This window comes from Sciurus vulgaris (genome assembly GCF_902686455.1).
Source record: "Sciurus vulgaris genome assembly, chromosome: 16".
NCBI classification, from domain to species: Eukaryota; Metazoa; Chordata; class Mammalia; order Rodentia; family Sciuridae; genus Sciurus; species Sciurus vulgaris.
In genome coordinates this window covers 21,418,866-21,433,604 of record NC_136477.1, presented here as the reverse complement: position 1 = coordinate 21,433,604, position 14,739 = coordinate 21,418,866, and the positions used below count along the sequence as shown (strand labels likewise).

Below are 14,739 nucleotides of genomic sequence, written 5' to 3'. Positions count from 1 at the left end.
CCCTGTGGGATGGGAGTCCACAGTCGATCACTGCCTGATGCAGGATCGAAAAACCCCTCCTGCTTTGAGTGGCATGACCTGGGTGCCATGCATGCTCCAGCACTCTCCATGGGATCAGGCTGAGGCCAGAAGTTACCTAAAACCACATCTGTGCTCACTTCCTCTCAGCTTTTCCTTCCTCCCTTTGGGTTTCTTCTGGGACCGCTTCTTGAAAAATGACTGACACAAAAATCTTTGTCCCAGGTTCTGCTTCCAAGGCATCAGACCCAAGATGCCTCCTAACTACTGTGTTTTCTGGAGTAAGTGGAGTCCAGTAGGTGGGCCTTTGACCAGACCTTTCTGGAGGCCAGAAGAAGGCTGCTTGCAATGGAGTGGGATGTGCTTTGCGATCTCCTACTTCCCCTATTTCGAGAGTTCTGGTTTCACAAGTTCTAGGGCACAAGGCCAAGATCCACCTTATACACCTGTGCTCCCCATCAACATCCTCACCCACAAGCTCCTGGGTTGTCTGGAGCCTGTGGTGCAGGCTTGATGCGAGAGTTTCATTGCCTCTGCAGTTGAATTTCTAAGAGCTCATAACTAATGACACCCTTGAATGTATTTTGTTTCCTAAGCCTTTTAAAACAAAGTAAGACATGTTACTCTCAAGGAGGAAATAAGTTGAAAGAAATGATAGAAGGCAGGCGACATAACTTCTAGTGCACAGGGTATCTGAAGGGTGTGATGGCTTCTGGCCTCTGTAATAATAATCTGCAAATCTTTAAATCTTTATTCCCATTCTTTTTTTTTTTTTTTTTTTTTTTTCCCGTACTGGAGATTGAACTCAAGGGGTGCTTTATCACTGAGCCACATCCCCAGTCCCTTTTATTTTTTATTTTGAGACAGGATCTCTCTAAATTGCTTAGGGCCTCGCTAAATTGCCCAGGCTGATCTTGAACTTGCAATTCTCCTCACTTGGCCTCCCTGTGGCTGGCATTACCGGCGTGTGCCATCACGCACAGCTATTCCTGCTTTCACGGATTGTCTGAAAGTACTGTTGACTTCAAATAGAATGATGGGAGAAATTTGGAGCAGTCTAGCCCTTCTGAAGTCATCCATGCCAAACCTCTCATTTTTGCAAAACAGCCCTGGAGTCCAGGTGTCTTGGGTCTAACCACTGCAGTGCACAGTACACAGCAATATTAGGACAAAGGCCCTGTCTGTGTTTGGTCAACCATGGGTTTGCCAATGCACTGTGCAGCCAATCAATAAAACAGGGTTAGATAAAGAGGTGACTGATGTGGCTAAAATTAGACTTGCTCTGTTGGTAAAGACAGTACCTATTTGGGAGCTCATAGAAACTTGGTTGTTTATATTAAGCCACCTCTTAGCTTTCTATGCATGTGCCCACTGTGCCCAGGGTGGCGCTAGTTGGGTCCTGCTGGGTTCTGTACTCTTGTGGGATCATTTATGTCCATTATGACAGAGGATTTCAGCCCCGGTTCCACCCTAGGCCCCCCCCCGGAGAATATTTTAAAAATATGCATGCATGGACCACTCAAGGGACTTAGTTCCATACCAAGAACCCAGGATTCCAAAGCCCGGGATCCTAGCCTCAGCTCTGTGACCCACCATGGCACTGGGAGAGCTGGGCTGTGAACACAATTTTTTATTTGTTGCTTTGGTGTTTAGGATGGGCATAGAGTTAATAGTCTAAATGACAGGCATGCCTGCACATCTTCTCCTGCATTCTGTCCAGTGCAAAAAATTTAAGTAACTAAAATGAATATAGGAAAATCCAGAGGAGGGAGAAATGTCATTTCTGACATGATTCATGACTTCTGCTCCCCTGTAGACTTCTATGTCCCTTAACTTGGTGGGACTATTGAAGATGGGAGGAGAACAGAGATGCCAGACTTCAGCTGCTTATCCAGGAAATGAGGGAATGCTAGATCTGATTCCTGTGTCTAGATTGATCATTTTAAAAATTGATATTTCCATATAATGTTCAAAAGTTGAGAGCATGCATTTTTACTACAGAGCAAACAGCATGGGCATCCTAGGGTCGAGAGACAGAATGTATTCAAATGCCTGTCAAGTGGGTCACTTGTCAGCTTTTACAAAAAGGAAGTCACTTTATTGATTTAACAGATTCTAAAAGTAGTGCATGGAATGGGGATGGAGCTCAGTGGCAGAGGGCTTGCCTAGTCATGTGAGGCCCTGGGTTCTATCCCCAGCAATAGAATAGAATAGAATAGAATAGAATAGAATAGAATAGAATAGAATAGAATAGAATAGAATAGAATAGAATAGAAATGAATGCTTGTTAAAAAAAAAAAAAAAAGGACAGTATGAAAAAATAAAAATAAGAAAGCAAATGTCACCTGTTCCTTTCCCCGATCCCCTGTACAATAGTATGGGATTAGCATTTTGTTCTTTATCTCTCCAGATTTTGATCTCTAAAGGCTTATGTGTGTGTGTGGGTGTGCATGTTACGTGTGTGCCCATGCACCTGTGTGTGGGTGTATTTAATAAAATGCGACAAACGATTCTACCATACGCTGCATTGTTCTTAACGGAAGAAAACTACCCTGGGTGTCTTTCCATGACAAATACACAAACATCATTCTTTTAATGACAACACACCATTCCACTGGATTCTTAAAGTACATTGATATTCTACTCAGCTCTGTAAAGGCTTCACTGAGATTTTTTTTTTAAGATAGATTTTGCAATTTTTTTTATAACTTTATTAGTTTTTTTATGTGGTGCTAAGGATGGAACCCAGTGCCTCACATGTGCTAGGCGAGTGCTCCACCACTGAGCCACAAGCCCACTGAGATTTTAACTGCCATCAATTTAAAATGATAAATTAATCTGGGGAAGGACTGACACTTTAAAAGCACTGAGTGTTTTTGTCAAGGAACATGACAGCTTTCTTTTGTTGCAGTCTTTTCTTTTGTCTTTCAGCAAAATTTCCCATTTTGCTTCAAACGTACTATGTCCCCTTAAGAAGAGTATTAATTAGAAATTCTGAATAATGGGGAGCACCAGCATGCAGGTGGGAATCCCCCATGTCATTCTTTCTTTGATTGGTAGCACTTCCACGTCTGACGAACATGGCGTGTGCCAACTGCACCCAGCAAGTGTGGTTTTTCATTTAATACTTTCATTTCTCCTTTCACTTATGAATTGCTTCCCCCTGAAACTCGGCTTTGATTAGATTACGAAGAGTGCTCTCACTGTTATTAACATCTACTAACTCTTATTTGGCGTGCCTGGTGGAAAACAGGAAATTATGAAAGTATTTTTTTTCCTGGCTGATCATGTCCCATATCAACCTACTACCCCAAGCTCAAATGATGAATAATAAAAACATCAAATATGTATACTTTGTCAAATTCTTATTGGTCATACATTTTCAATCCATTATTTTCATTCTTATAGCAACCTTAGTGTTTTGTATGATGACTCTTAGTTCATAGAATAGAAAATGAAGGCACAAAGCAGTCAAGTTAACTCATATGGAGCCTCAGGATAGGTCACATGATCTGCAGCCCTGGAGCTCAAAGCTAAATCCAGCTCCATCACTCTCTACAGTTGGTTTGTTCCATGGTGCTTTTGGACACACTCCCTCTATTATCTCCTCCTTTGGCTTCCAACTCTGGGAAGGTTGGAATATGTCTCCTCCAAAACCCACACACTGAGAAAGCCCTTATGGATGGGATGAGGACCCCTCTGAAGAGGTGAAGGTTGAAGGGAGAACTCTCTTGTTCTCCTTTCTCCCTCCACTTTCTATACCTTAACCTTGGGCCTCCCAGATTCCAGAACTGTGAGAAAATAAATCTCTGTTCTTTATAAGTTACCCAGTCTCAGGGATTCTGTTACAGCAACACAAATGTACTAAGGTACACTCCTTTGACTTTTGCTTCACGTCAGTCAGATGTTTTTAACATATCAGACAGCATCGCAGACCTGAAGGTCTGTAGCTCATGGGCCTCTCCAAGGCACTGTGAAGAGACTGTGTGGCTCAGTGGTTAAAGACAGACTCTGAAGCTAGAGTCCTGGGCTCCTTTCCTGGCCTGCTGCTTACTAGCTGTGCCATCTCGGGCAAATTCTTCTCTGTGAATGTCTCCTAGAGATCTTTTGAAGATCAAACAAATTAACCTGTGTAAAGCAGTTAGAACTGTAACTGGCCACACAAGAGCTAGGTAAGGAGAGCGCAGAGTCCACCTCTCTAGGGCTGGAGACTGGCTTAGTGTGGGAAAGAGAGGCAGGGAGGGGCAGAGCCGTGAGGGCCCACTTACCGATGTTCTTCTGGATCTCCATGACAAAGTGGTTCTGTGGGTCCTGGCAGCTAAAGGTAAAGACCATTTTTTCTCCAGCTTTGATGACCAACACAGTCACATGCCTTTTAGAAATGATGATGAAGCAGGGTTTCCCTGGCGGAGCTGATGGCCCCAGCTTTATGAGAATGGTAATGCTGCTTCCTTGTGGCAGAGCAATCTCAGAAGCCTCTGAAGGAAGGAAGAAAGATGGAGTGAGCCGATGATGGGGTCTGCACACCTGCCCGTCTGTCGGCTGGCTCAGGGAGGATGCCCTTTCTCACACCTTGTTCCTTCGCTCCTAGTCTGATGGTGGAAAATGACAGCGCTGACGTTGCCGGCACCAAAGAACCAGGACACTGCTGGCTGGGCACGAACACCTGTCTCTTGTTTGAATTATTGATTTTGCTCAAAGTTAAAAACATGATACCATGTCCCGGATGTCTTGAGCAGTTTGTTTTCAGATACCCGACTTGTGGCATTAAATAATGACCAGAGTCACTTCCAATGATCTTCTTGCTATTACTGTAGAAGAACCTGTCTGTCATGGTTTGGATCTGGGATCCCCCCCACAGCTCACGTGCTGAAGGCTGGGTGCCCAGTGCAGCAGTGTTCAGAGGTGGAGCTTCCCAGAAGTGGGTCATGAGTGCCCTGATTCCATGGACAAATTAATTCATTTTTAGCTTAAGGGGCTGTTGGGAGGTGGGCTTAGTGGAGGAGGAAGTAGGTCCCGGGTGTTGTGCCCTTGAAGGTTATATTTGTCCCCAGCCCCTTCCTCTTTTCTTGCTTCCTGGCTGTCATGGGCTTCTGTTATGATGTACTGCTTCTCTGCAGGGCCAGAAATGATGAAGCCAAGTGATTATTGGCTCTAAACCCTGAGCCAAAATAAATCTTTCCTCTTTCAAGTTCATTTTCTCTGGCATTTTGTCACAGTGACAGAAAGCTGACTAATACCCCAGTAGAGAGGCATGTTGATCTGCTAAGAACCACTGTATCCTACTTGGCATGCCCAGAATATACGTATGTATAGTAGTAGGGTCGGGGTAGAAAGATGTTTGCAGAAATTAGAAGTAAACGTACTGAATCAATAAACTTAAGTTAAAAAATGCTACGATCTCAGATGGGGATTCAGCAAAAACACCTCAGCAAATAATACTAAGCCGGTGGGGACTGGTTACTAAGTAGAGGGGTGCTCGTGTCAGCGTGTGGCCATAATCACGAACGAGCCCAGTCTCTATTCTGTTTGCTTGCTTTATTAGTGTTTAAATGCTCAGACCAAAGAGGAAGAGTCACTTTCCTCCTTAGCAGCCCCTGTCCTGGTCCTGATTGTGGGGTCCTGATCGTGGGCAGCAGATGGTCTGGGAGGAGAAGGAGGGTGGGACAGCTGCCTGTAGGTGGAACCCGGGGCCTGCACAGACTCACGGGACCAGAGCACCAGCACGAGGGCTTCCCTCTCACCCTGTTCTGGCATAAAGAGATGGCCAGTCAGTACCAGTTATGGAGCCTATGCACATCAAATGCCAGGTAAGAAGTCAGAGAATAGACTGCCATCTACCAAACTTAGTTCAGAGTGCTCGCCTGTTAAGCACAAGGCCCTGGGTTCAATCCCCAGCACCACAAAACAAAACAAAAAATCAGCTTTATCAAGCATGATTTCCATACATTTAAAAGGACCCACTGGTGTTAGGAATTGTGACAAATGTCCCTGAAGGGTTATGGAAAATATATTCCTACAAGACACCTCCCCAAGAAAAATGGAGGGACAGTGTGGCCCAGGAGGAGGGAGGAAAATTAGCCAAACATTAAACCTCTCCCAGCACATCCTTTCTCAATGACGATGAGGGGAAAAGCAAACCTTCATCCCTTTCTGGGTCCATCCCCAGCATCTCCCCCAAAAGCAAACATTTGCCTCTTCCCAACTCCAGGGGATTTTGAAGGAAGGAGGCAAATACTGAATGCTGGGTCCTGGGCTTTTACCTTCCCCATTGCAGATGAGTCCTGGAAGGAGAAAAGCAAATAGTGAAGCTCTACGTAACAATGGGTCCCCGAGGAAGAAGATGAACAGTGAACACCGAGTTGTGAGCTTTTCCGGGTGACAATGAGTTTCGGACTTTTTACAACTATCTTCCTAAGTTAAAGTTTTAACGTGCACCACTAGCCCCTGACTGTCCAAACTGCACACCCACAGTCTCCAGTGAAACTATAAAACCTAGACTCCTCCTGTAACCTGGGGGCCATCTCCATACCCAGAAAATGGGCCCTCCCGTGCCTGATGGATGGACCTCGCTGCAGAATAAAGGAAAGCTTGCTGATCGGAGGTTTGCTTCCTGTCACCTGCCTCCGTCACTGGTGGGCCATGAACTTACAGTCGCAACGAGGGGACTGTTCTGGGTCTTGACTATGATGGTGACTATCTGCTGTACATAGATGCCCAAATCCATCACTGCACATCGGGAGTGATGGTGTTCATTTTGTGTATTATTTTAATAGAAATGAGAAGTGTTCAAAAGAGTATGTTTCTACATAAAGAAGGCACTTAACAAATGAATAATCGTGGATACATTTAAATCTGGTTTATTAATATTTTGGGTGGTGGCAGCCTGGGGATGTGGTTCAGGGGCAGAGTCTTGCCTAGCATGCACAAGGCCCTGGGTTCAATTCCCAGTACCACACACAAAAATAACAATATTTTGGATGGACCTAACTTCTCTCAAGGTACATGCAATATTGTCTTTTTTTTTTTTTTTTTTTTTTTTGTGGTTCTGGGTATGGAACCCAGGGCCTTGATTCTTGCAAGGCAAGCACTCTACCAACTGAGCTACATCCCCAGTCCCAAATCTTGTAAAATTAGATTCAGAGACCAAAGCCAAGTTCACCAAAATCTCTTCATTCAGTTCTTTCCTGTTTTCAGTTAGGTAAGTAGCCAAAATAATTCTGGGTATATGGTAAGTCCATTGTAGGATTAATGATAGCCATAGAAAAGTGTATAATCTCTTCAATAAATTCATTTTTAAAAGAACCTCTGAAATCTTTTATTCACTCAACAAACATTTTCTGGGTTCATAATGTATTCTAGGGACCAGACTTAGTAGAAACGATTTAATGACAAAAACAGTCAGGGTTTGCTCTCAGGAAGTTCACAGTTTAATTGATCAATTTAAGAAATGGCAAAACTCCAAGAACTGGCTGACCTCATATGAAACCTGGTAATCTGCACTGAAAACATCTCTTTTGGTGTAGGGTGGAGGTAGGAATTCACTTTTATTATTATTATTTTTCATAAGGAGAGCCAAGTACCCCAACTCTAATTATTGAACATATCAATGTCTTTCCTTCATGCATTACTAAGTGCTACCTCGGTTGTTCATTTGTTTCATTTTGAGTCTAAAGAATCCAGATGTCCATGCAAACTCATTTTGCAAACAAGGATGACAGAAATCCCTACAAGCACACACTCTGGGAGTTCTTGCAACATACCCACTGTGTTTTCCTGTGCTGACCTGGAGGTGACCAACCCAACCCAGCAAGTTCTACTGTATCCTCTCCAGTGACCCAGACTAGAGGACCTGGGCGGGAATGATTCCCCTGGTGCACAGAAGTCCATCAACTCCATCGTTCAGATTATTTCACTGTCATCAAAGGCACACAGACCCCACTGCGTAGGTGAAATAAGCTCGTTTGATCACAGATGCTTGGAGTTTAAGCACACTGTGCCCTGCTCACCACCCCTTGTCACACTTTTGACACTGAAGACACCAACACCCGGGAATACAATCTCAGCCTCCCTCCCGGGTCTGGCACATCCGAGTACTTGACAAACGGCCTGTAGTTTAAAGGAAATGGATTGGGAGTGTTCTTCTGCATGTCTTTCTTTCATCTCCCCAGGCAAGTGGTATTCCATGGGTCTGATATTTCAGATCTGCCATTCCAGTTCAGAGACACTCAGATGGAGCTCCAGGTTCTGGTGTGATTGATTGCAAGATCCTCTGAACTGAAAGAAATCTAGTTCCCTTTCTCGGTGGCCCCAGAGTGGGGCATTCAGGAAGGTGTGTGTGAGGCACCAGGCTGGGGCCCTGAGTCACAGCTCCCTCCTCAGCTCCCCGCCCCCACCTCCTTATTAGGACATCTCTGCTAGTTCCTCCGCCAGCAACTTCTCAGGTGGGAGTGTCCATTCATTATTCACCCCATCACAAGACAGTCTAGAACATCCCTTGCTATTTCTTCTCCCTGCCCCCTCTTTCTTTGCAATTCATAATTACAGTAAGGGAAACACATGTAAAGGAAAAAAAAAAAAAGAGAGATTCCACCGGATAAACACCAGGGGAGTCATTTCTCCCAGATTTGTCAAATACAGTTTAAAAGACTGACAGATGTCTTTTAAACAGTTATAGATGTGTCAGAACCAATGCCTCCATTCTGGGTGTGGTTTCCTGTGGGGCTCTGCTCTCATTCACTTTCTCTGTTCAACGACAACGAAACAGTAGCTCCCGGCCAGGGACTGGGCTAAGCCGGGGCACCTGGAGACATGTTAGGTGGCATGGTGCCCTGGGGGCGCACCCAGGAGGCTGAGGGCGACAGGCTCGAAAACCAAGGAGTTTGGGCATGAATCAGTGTGGCTGCTCAGTCACAGCTGGTGTGGGAAGCAGATTCTAAAGTGAGTGTGTTAAGAGGAAAACCACTGATGGCCAAAACCCTGTGGCCTCTTGGGAGATGTCACATTGTAGACCAGCCTCTTCACACTCCAGGCGTACAGAAAGCATTTCCTGCTTCCACGTAGCAGACAGATCCCAGTTGCTCAGGTTGTGCACCAGATAAACAGCGATTAGCTTTGAGGGGATGGTTTGCAAAATATAGTTCATTAATTGTGAATTTCAGAGCATGAGATGTTCACCCTAGGAAGAGCCTGTGGCAGTGACACCAGCAGAGTGACAGCGATGCACCCTCTGCCTCAGATCCCCTCACACCACTTAAGGACCTCTCGCCACCTTCAATTCCTGACGGGACCAACTGTTGAATTCCTGTAAGCTGAATATACATTTGTGGATCCATCTTCCCATTAGACCCCATGAGATTATCAGTAAGTTGACGGTAACGAGAAAATTCAGGTGTTCTGAAGACACGGGGGGTTGGCCATCAGCCATCAGGAGGTGGTGGTCAAGGAAAGGTTTCACAGAGGAGACACGATGTCAGAGGGGCCTGGAAAGGGGAACAGTGGTAGTGAGATGGGTCAGGAGGACAGGTGGGAGAAGACACAGGGGCAAAGACATGGAGGTGCGAGCTCATGCTTCTTTGGAGCAACCTCACAAAGTTTGGCCTAGTGGGGAGAGGTGAGGGAGAAGAGGGCAAGGGCTGGGCACAGGCCACCGAGTTTGGGCTTCAGTCACTGGGACCGGCACATCTTAGCAGCTGCATGTAGTGGTTCCAAGTGCAGATTCTACGAGCAGGTTGCCTCGGCCCTACCACTTACGCTGTGTCAGGTTGGGCAAATTCCTTAGCTTCTCTGAGCCTTGCTTTCCTCATCTGCAAAGTGGATGGTACTGAAATTCTTATAAGGCCCGAATGAGTTAACTGCCTGTAAAATGCTCAGAATGGTGCCGGTCGTCAATCAATATGAGCTGGGATCAGCTCGATGTTATTAACGATGGTGTGTACTAGTGACTGATGGACACCACTGCAGGGCATTCAGGGACAAGTGCACATCCGCGGGGCTGAGTCTAAAGCCCCGAGCCCTGCTCGGCTGGGGGACCTAGGTGAGGCAGGGAGGATACCTAGAGGGCAAACTGTGAGCAGGTAGGTGCTCACTCTCAGGGCTCTGTGAGCTAGAGGGCCCCCTTACTTCTGCAGGCCTTACCAGCTTCGCCTGGCCCTGGCCCTGCCCCTGCCCATTCGCCATTGAGCTCTTCTATACCTATGACTCACGCGACTCCTACACCCCAGAGACTCAGAGATGCGACCTCACTTCCCCAAGCTTGCTGAGCTCAGGAAGCAGCTGGGACCTTCTGGCTCAACCTTAGTGCCCCTGCCCTCTTCACCCCGCCAGGGGTCACTGAGCTGCCTCATGCAAGCTGCCAGGGTTGGTCAAGTCACCCAGCAGAGGAGGGGTTGCTACTGTCCTTAGTAAGTAAAGGGAGCTGTTGGCTGATATCAAGGGCCTTGGGTTCACCACCAACATGACCCATCTCTGTGGGGTCTGCTGTGGGGAGGGGGGTGCCAGGCCATCCCATCACCAACCCCCAGATCTTTCTAATATAGTGCATGTTAGCTAGAGAGGTCAGAAGGCAGCCAAGGGACAACTGGTTTAGATACCCTAAGTCCATTTGCCATTGAGTTGGCCAGGTCCCTGTATAGACTTGCTCACTGAGGGGTAGTTCTCCCCTGTGACAAGAAGATCACAGATCTGTCTCCTGGAAGTGGTTAATTTCATTAAAACAAACAAACAAACAAACAAAAAAAAACTAGAATACCCGTTGCTGGTTCAGGGACTAATTCATTTCCCTGGCACAGAAAGTTGGGAATCCAGATCCCCAGGGCTGCCTGAATAACACCCAGCACTTCTGGAGAGCTTAGCATGCGTCATGCACACACTTACTTGTGGTAAGTAGTTAGAAGTCCCAGCGACCATCCTGTAGGGGAGGCTGTAGTAAGTATCTCCAGTGGCATAGGAAGAAACTGAAGCTCAGGCAGGTGAAGTGACTTGCCCAGGCTTCAGTGACTAATAAGGGCCAGGTTTCACACCCGCTGAGCAGTTCCATGCTTGAGCCCAGGGCATGACAAGTAAGCATTCAGCAGATCTAACCCTGCCCAGCCATTCCACACGCAACCCAGAACTTTTTGATGAGAATGGTTTGTTCTCACCCTCAAGGCAAATCAAGACAGAATAAAACGGTTTCAAGCTGTGGGGTCTCCGGGGCACCCCCAGGATAACCACAAGAGAAAGATGCTAGTTTTTGACAGTTTGATGTGTACATTGTATTCATGCAAATTTGTCTTCACTTCCAAATCATTTGAAAGTGTAGCTTGTTTGACAGCTAAGATTTGAAGTTCCCTAGAACTGGAAATGTTGGGGACATGGTTGTTCTGTGCACTTTCTGGGCAGTGCCCAGGTGTAATATCCTAGGAGAGGGAAGCCCAGAGTGCCACAGATTTGAGGGGTCTGCCTGGAGGATGGCAGGCAGGGGAGGTGAATGTGATCGAGTTGGTGGCAAGAGAAAGGCAGCCATGATTCTAAAACAAAGTACCGTGCTTGAGAGGCTGGGGTTGGCAGAAAAGCACTCCACAGCAGCCCCTGCCTGGGGCCTCATTTCTCAAGATTGCTATCACTGAGACTCAGGGATGAAATCAGACTCAAGTTTAGGAGAATTCCCCAAATCCCCACCCACCCTTCCTCCTTCCTCTTTAACTGGAGTGACTGAAGTTCACTCAGGCCTCTGGTGTGACTTAGCAGGAAATGCTTCTTCCTGGAACAGAGACCCCACCTGTCCTTCTAGGATCTGAGCCCTGCAGCCCTTGTCCACAGGGTGGAGGTCAAGCAGGCCCTGACAAGCCCTGCCAATCACTCCTGCCCCCACTTCAGGCCCCTCTGGGCTGAGGGCTGACTTGGGGAAAGGCAGGGCATAGAGGCAACAGGGAAAATCTCTTTCTCTTTCTTAGATGTACAGGTATGTGGACTCATGACTGCCTACCAGGAAACCCCAGGAAGAAGCCCTGGAGAGGCGTGGCAGTCTGGCCAAGCTGTGGGAATGCTGTGGGCTACTATGGAGGTCTGGAGGAAGGGGTGGATGGCAGGAGAGGTGACCATCCCACCCCAGCCTCGGGTTGCAGCTGCATCTCCCAACTGAGGACACCGTGCTGCAGGTGGTACAAGAACTTGCCCACCAGTTCACTGGCTCCCCAAAGGAAGTGCCACATTTTAAACCATGAATACTGCAGGAAGGACTGGACATAGAACATGACACAAAGGGCCTGGGGAGTGATCAAGGGCAGCCTGGGGCTGGGACAAGGACTGCACAGGTCAGGGCAGGGTGGAAGGCCCAAGGAGCAGGACAAGAGCATGCGCAGTGGAAGCAGAAAGCCCAGACAACCTGGCGTGAAGATATTGATGAATTTGCGCGCGGTGGCACATGCCCTTGATCCCAGCAGATCAGGAGGCTGAGGCAGGAGGATCACAAGTTCAAAGTCAGCCTCAGCAATTTAGCAAGGTCCTAAGCAACTTAGCAAGACCCTAACTCAAAATAAAATGATAAAAAAATTTTAAAATGGCTCGTATATGACTCAGTGATTAAGTGCCGGGTACCTGGCTTCAACCTTGGTACCCAAAACAAAACAAACAAACAACAACGAAAAAAAAACTGACACTGATGAAGGCTGACTCAGGCCACATCAAAGTAATTTTGCTACAACCTGCCTTCCAGGCCAGGGGCCAACATACAAAGATGAACAAGACTGGGTCTCAACTTCCAGAGTCGCTTCCAGGGACCTCAGGGTTCCACAGATTAAGGTTCCATCCTGTCAGTGAAACAGACTCACAGTTCCCTTTAAAATAACTCTTGGAATGATCCTAGAGGACAGGAAAATAAAGTTCCAATGGCAATGTTAAAAAGAACCTGTGTGTACTCACAGTCAATCCAACTTCACGCCCCAATCTTGATTCCCAAACTCCTTATCAAAGAAAATTAAGTGCAACGATGCAAGTTATTAACTTTCTAAAGTTACTGAGCCATCTTCTGAAAGCTGCTAGTGATCAGCTCTGTGTCTGCTGAGCTTGAGATTTCACCCATTTTCCAAAGTAGTAGAGGGCTTGCATGGAACCATTCAGCCCTTCTGTGGTATTTTTCCTTTTTATGAGTCAAAAACACAGGCCATGTTAGAGATGTATGTGCCACCACTAGGCTGCGGGCCCGTCTGGACCACAGCCTGTGACAAATGGATGTAGCTATGTCTCTACTTCTCTGGGACTGTGGCTGTGTTACAGCTCCTTGCCAATTCCAGATACGGATTTGAGGATGTAACCCCAAAGGATCAAACCATACTGGGTGGAGAACGATTTCAAAGAGGATGACCAAGGTAAGGCAGCTGCAGAGTAACAGACCTTGAGCACGGGCACAGCAGGATTTAACAATAAATATAACTTGGTTTCTGGTCACAGTACATAATTCATGATAATATGCTAATATGCTGCAGGACATTTCATTTCATAAAATGAGTTTCATTCTGTCACACCTTCAAGGATGAATCATGAAAGTCACCAAGGTTCACAAGCACAGGTGTGGAAAGAGAAGTGGGTCAAACAACCCATCTGCACAGATGTGCAGGGACCTTGACAGACCATGGACCCCCTCCCCACGAGCTCAACATTTTTGAAGTTACTGGACTTCCAGTTTCTTTAGTGTTCCTGCTCTGGAGGACTTTGATCCCACAGCCCAGCCTGATCTTGGAGATTAAATAGTTGTTTAAGTCCTTCTGATAAAAGCCAACAGGGGGCTGGTCACATAAGAATCCACACTCAACAGACAACATGCTGGGCTATTCCCTTGATAGTACATCGAGATAAAGCCAGTCAGGGTAGTAAACCTGACTGGGAGCAGATACTAGGTGAGAGGGGGCAAGATGAAAACTGCTGCGATACTGGAATGTTCCAGTCTCGATTTGGGTGATGCATGCATGCACATACTCAAGCGCACATGCATGTGGTAACATACCATATAACAAAGTTTTGGTCAATAATGGGACAGTATATACGATGGTGGTCCCAAAAGATTATACTGCTTAGTGATACAGTAATCAGCTTAATTTGTGTAAGTACACACGATGATGGAATTCCCTAATAATGCTTTTTTTGGGTTTGTTTGCAGTGCTGGGGATCAAACTCAGGGCTTTGCTTATGCTAGGCAAGTGCTCTACTGCTGAGCTACATCCCAGCCCCAAGGATACATTTCTTAGAATATATTCCTGGCACTGTATGTATACATTTATATATATATATATACACACACACACACATATATAAATATTTATCATATATATGATAAATGTTTATCTCATGTTATATATAATATTCATATATATTTACATGATATGTATATGAAATGTATATATCTCATACATATAATGTATCACACTGCACACTTAGGATTTGTGTACTTTATTGCATGTGTCAATAAAACAATTTTTAAAACTTAGGACAACCATTGCTAGCTGTCTGAAAACTCCCCTGATGATTGAAAAGCTCAACTTGCCCCCGTCCCTCTGGGCATGTACCAGACATCCTCTGAGTCCCTTTTGAACATGCACAGTGGTGGGCACAGGATCTTATCCACAATCCAAAATCTACTCTGAATGCACTAGGTTCTTGCAGAGCTTCAAGTTCTTGTGTAACACTAAAGCTGGAGGAGAAAAACCTGTTGGCTTCTGAAGAAGTTGGTCCTTCTCCATGACC

The 14,739-nt window shown here is 46.1% G+C and overlaps 1 protein-coding gene across 1 annotated transcript in view; it reads right to left on the bottom strand.

Annotated features, from left to right (window-relative positions):
* The window catches only part of CDCP1 (CUB domain containing protein 1), a 46,833-nt gene that overhangs the window by 19,050 nt on the left and 13,044 nt on the right, over positions 1 to 14,739 (bottom strand). The window contains exon 2 of the mRNA XM_079116650.1: positions 4,287 to 4,496. Within this exon, the coding sequence (XP_078972776.1) occupies positions 4,287 to 4,496 (210 nt within the window). The remainder of the gene's footprint in view (positions 1 to 4,286; positions 4,497 to 14,739) is intronic.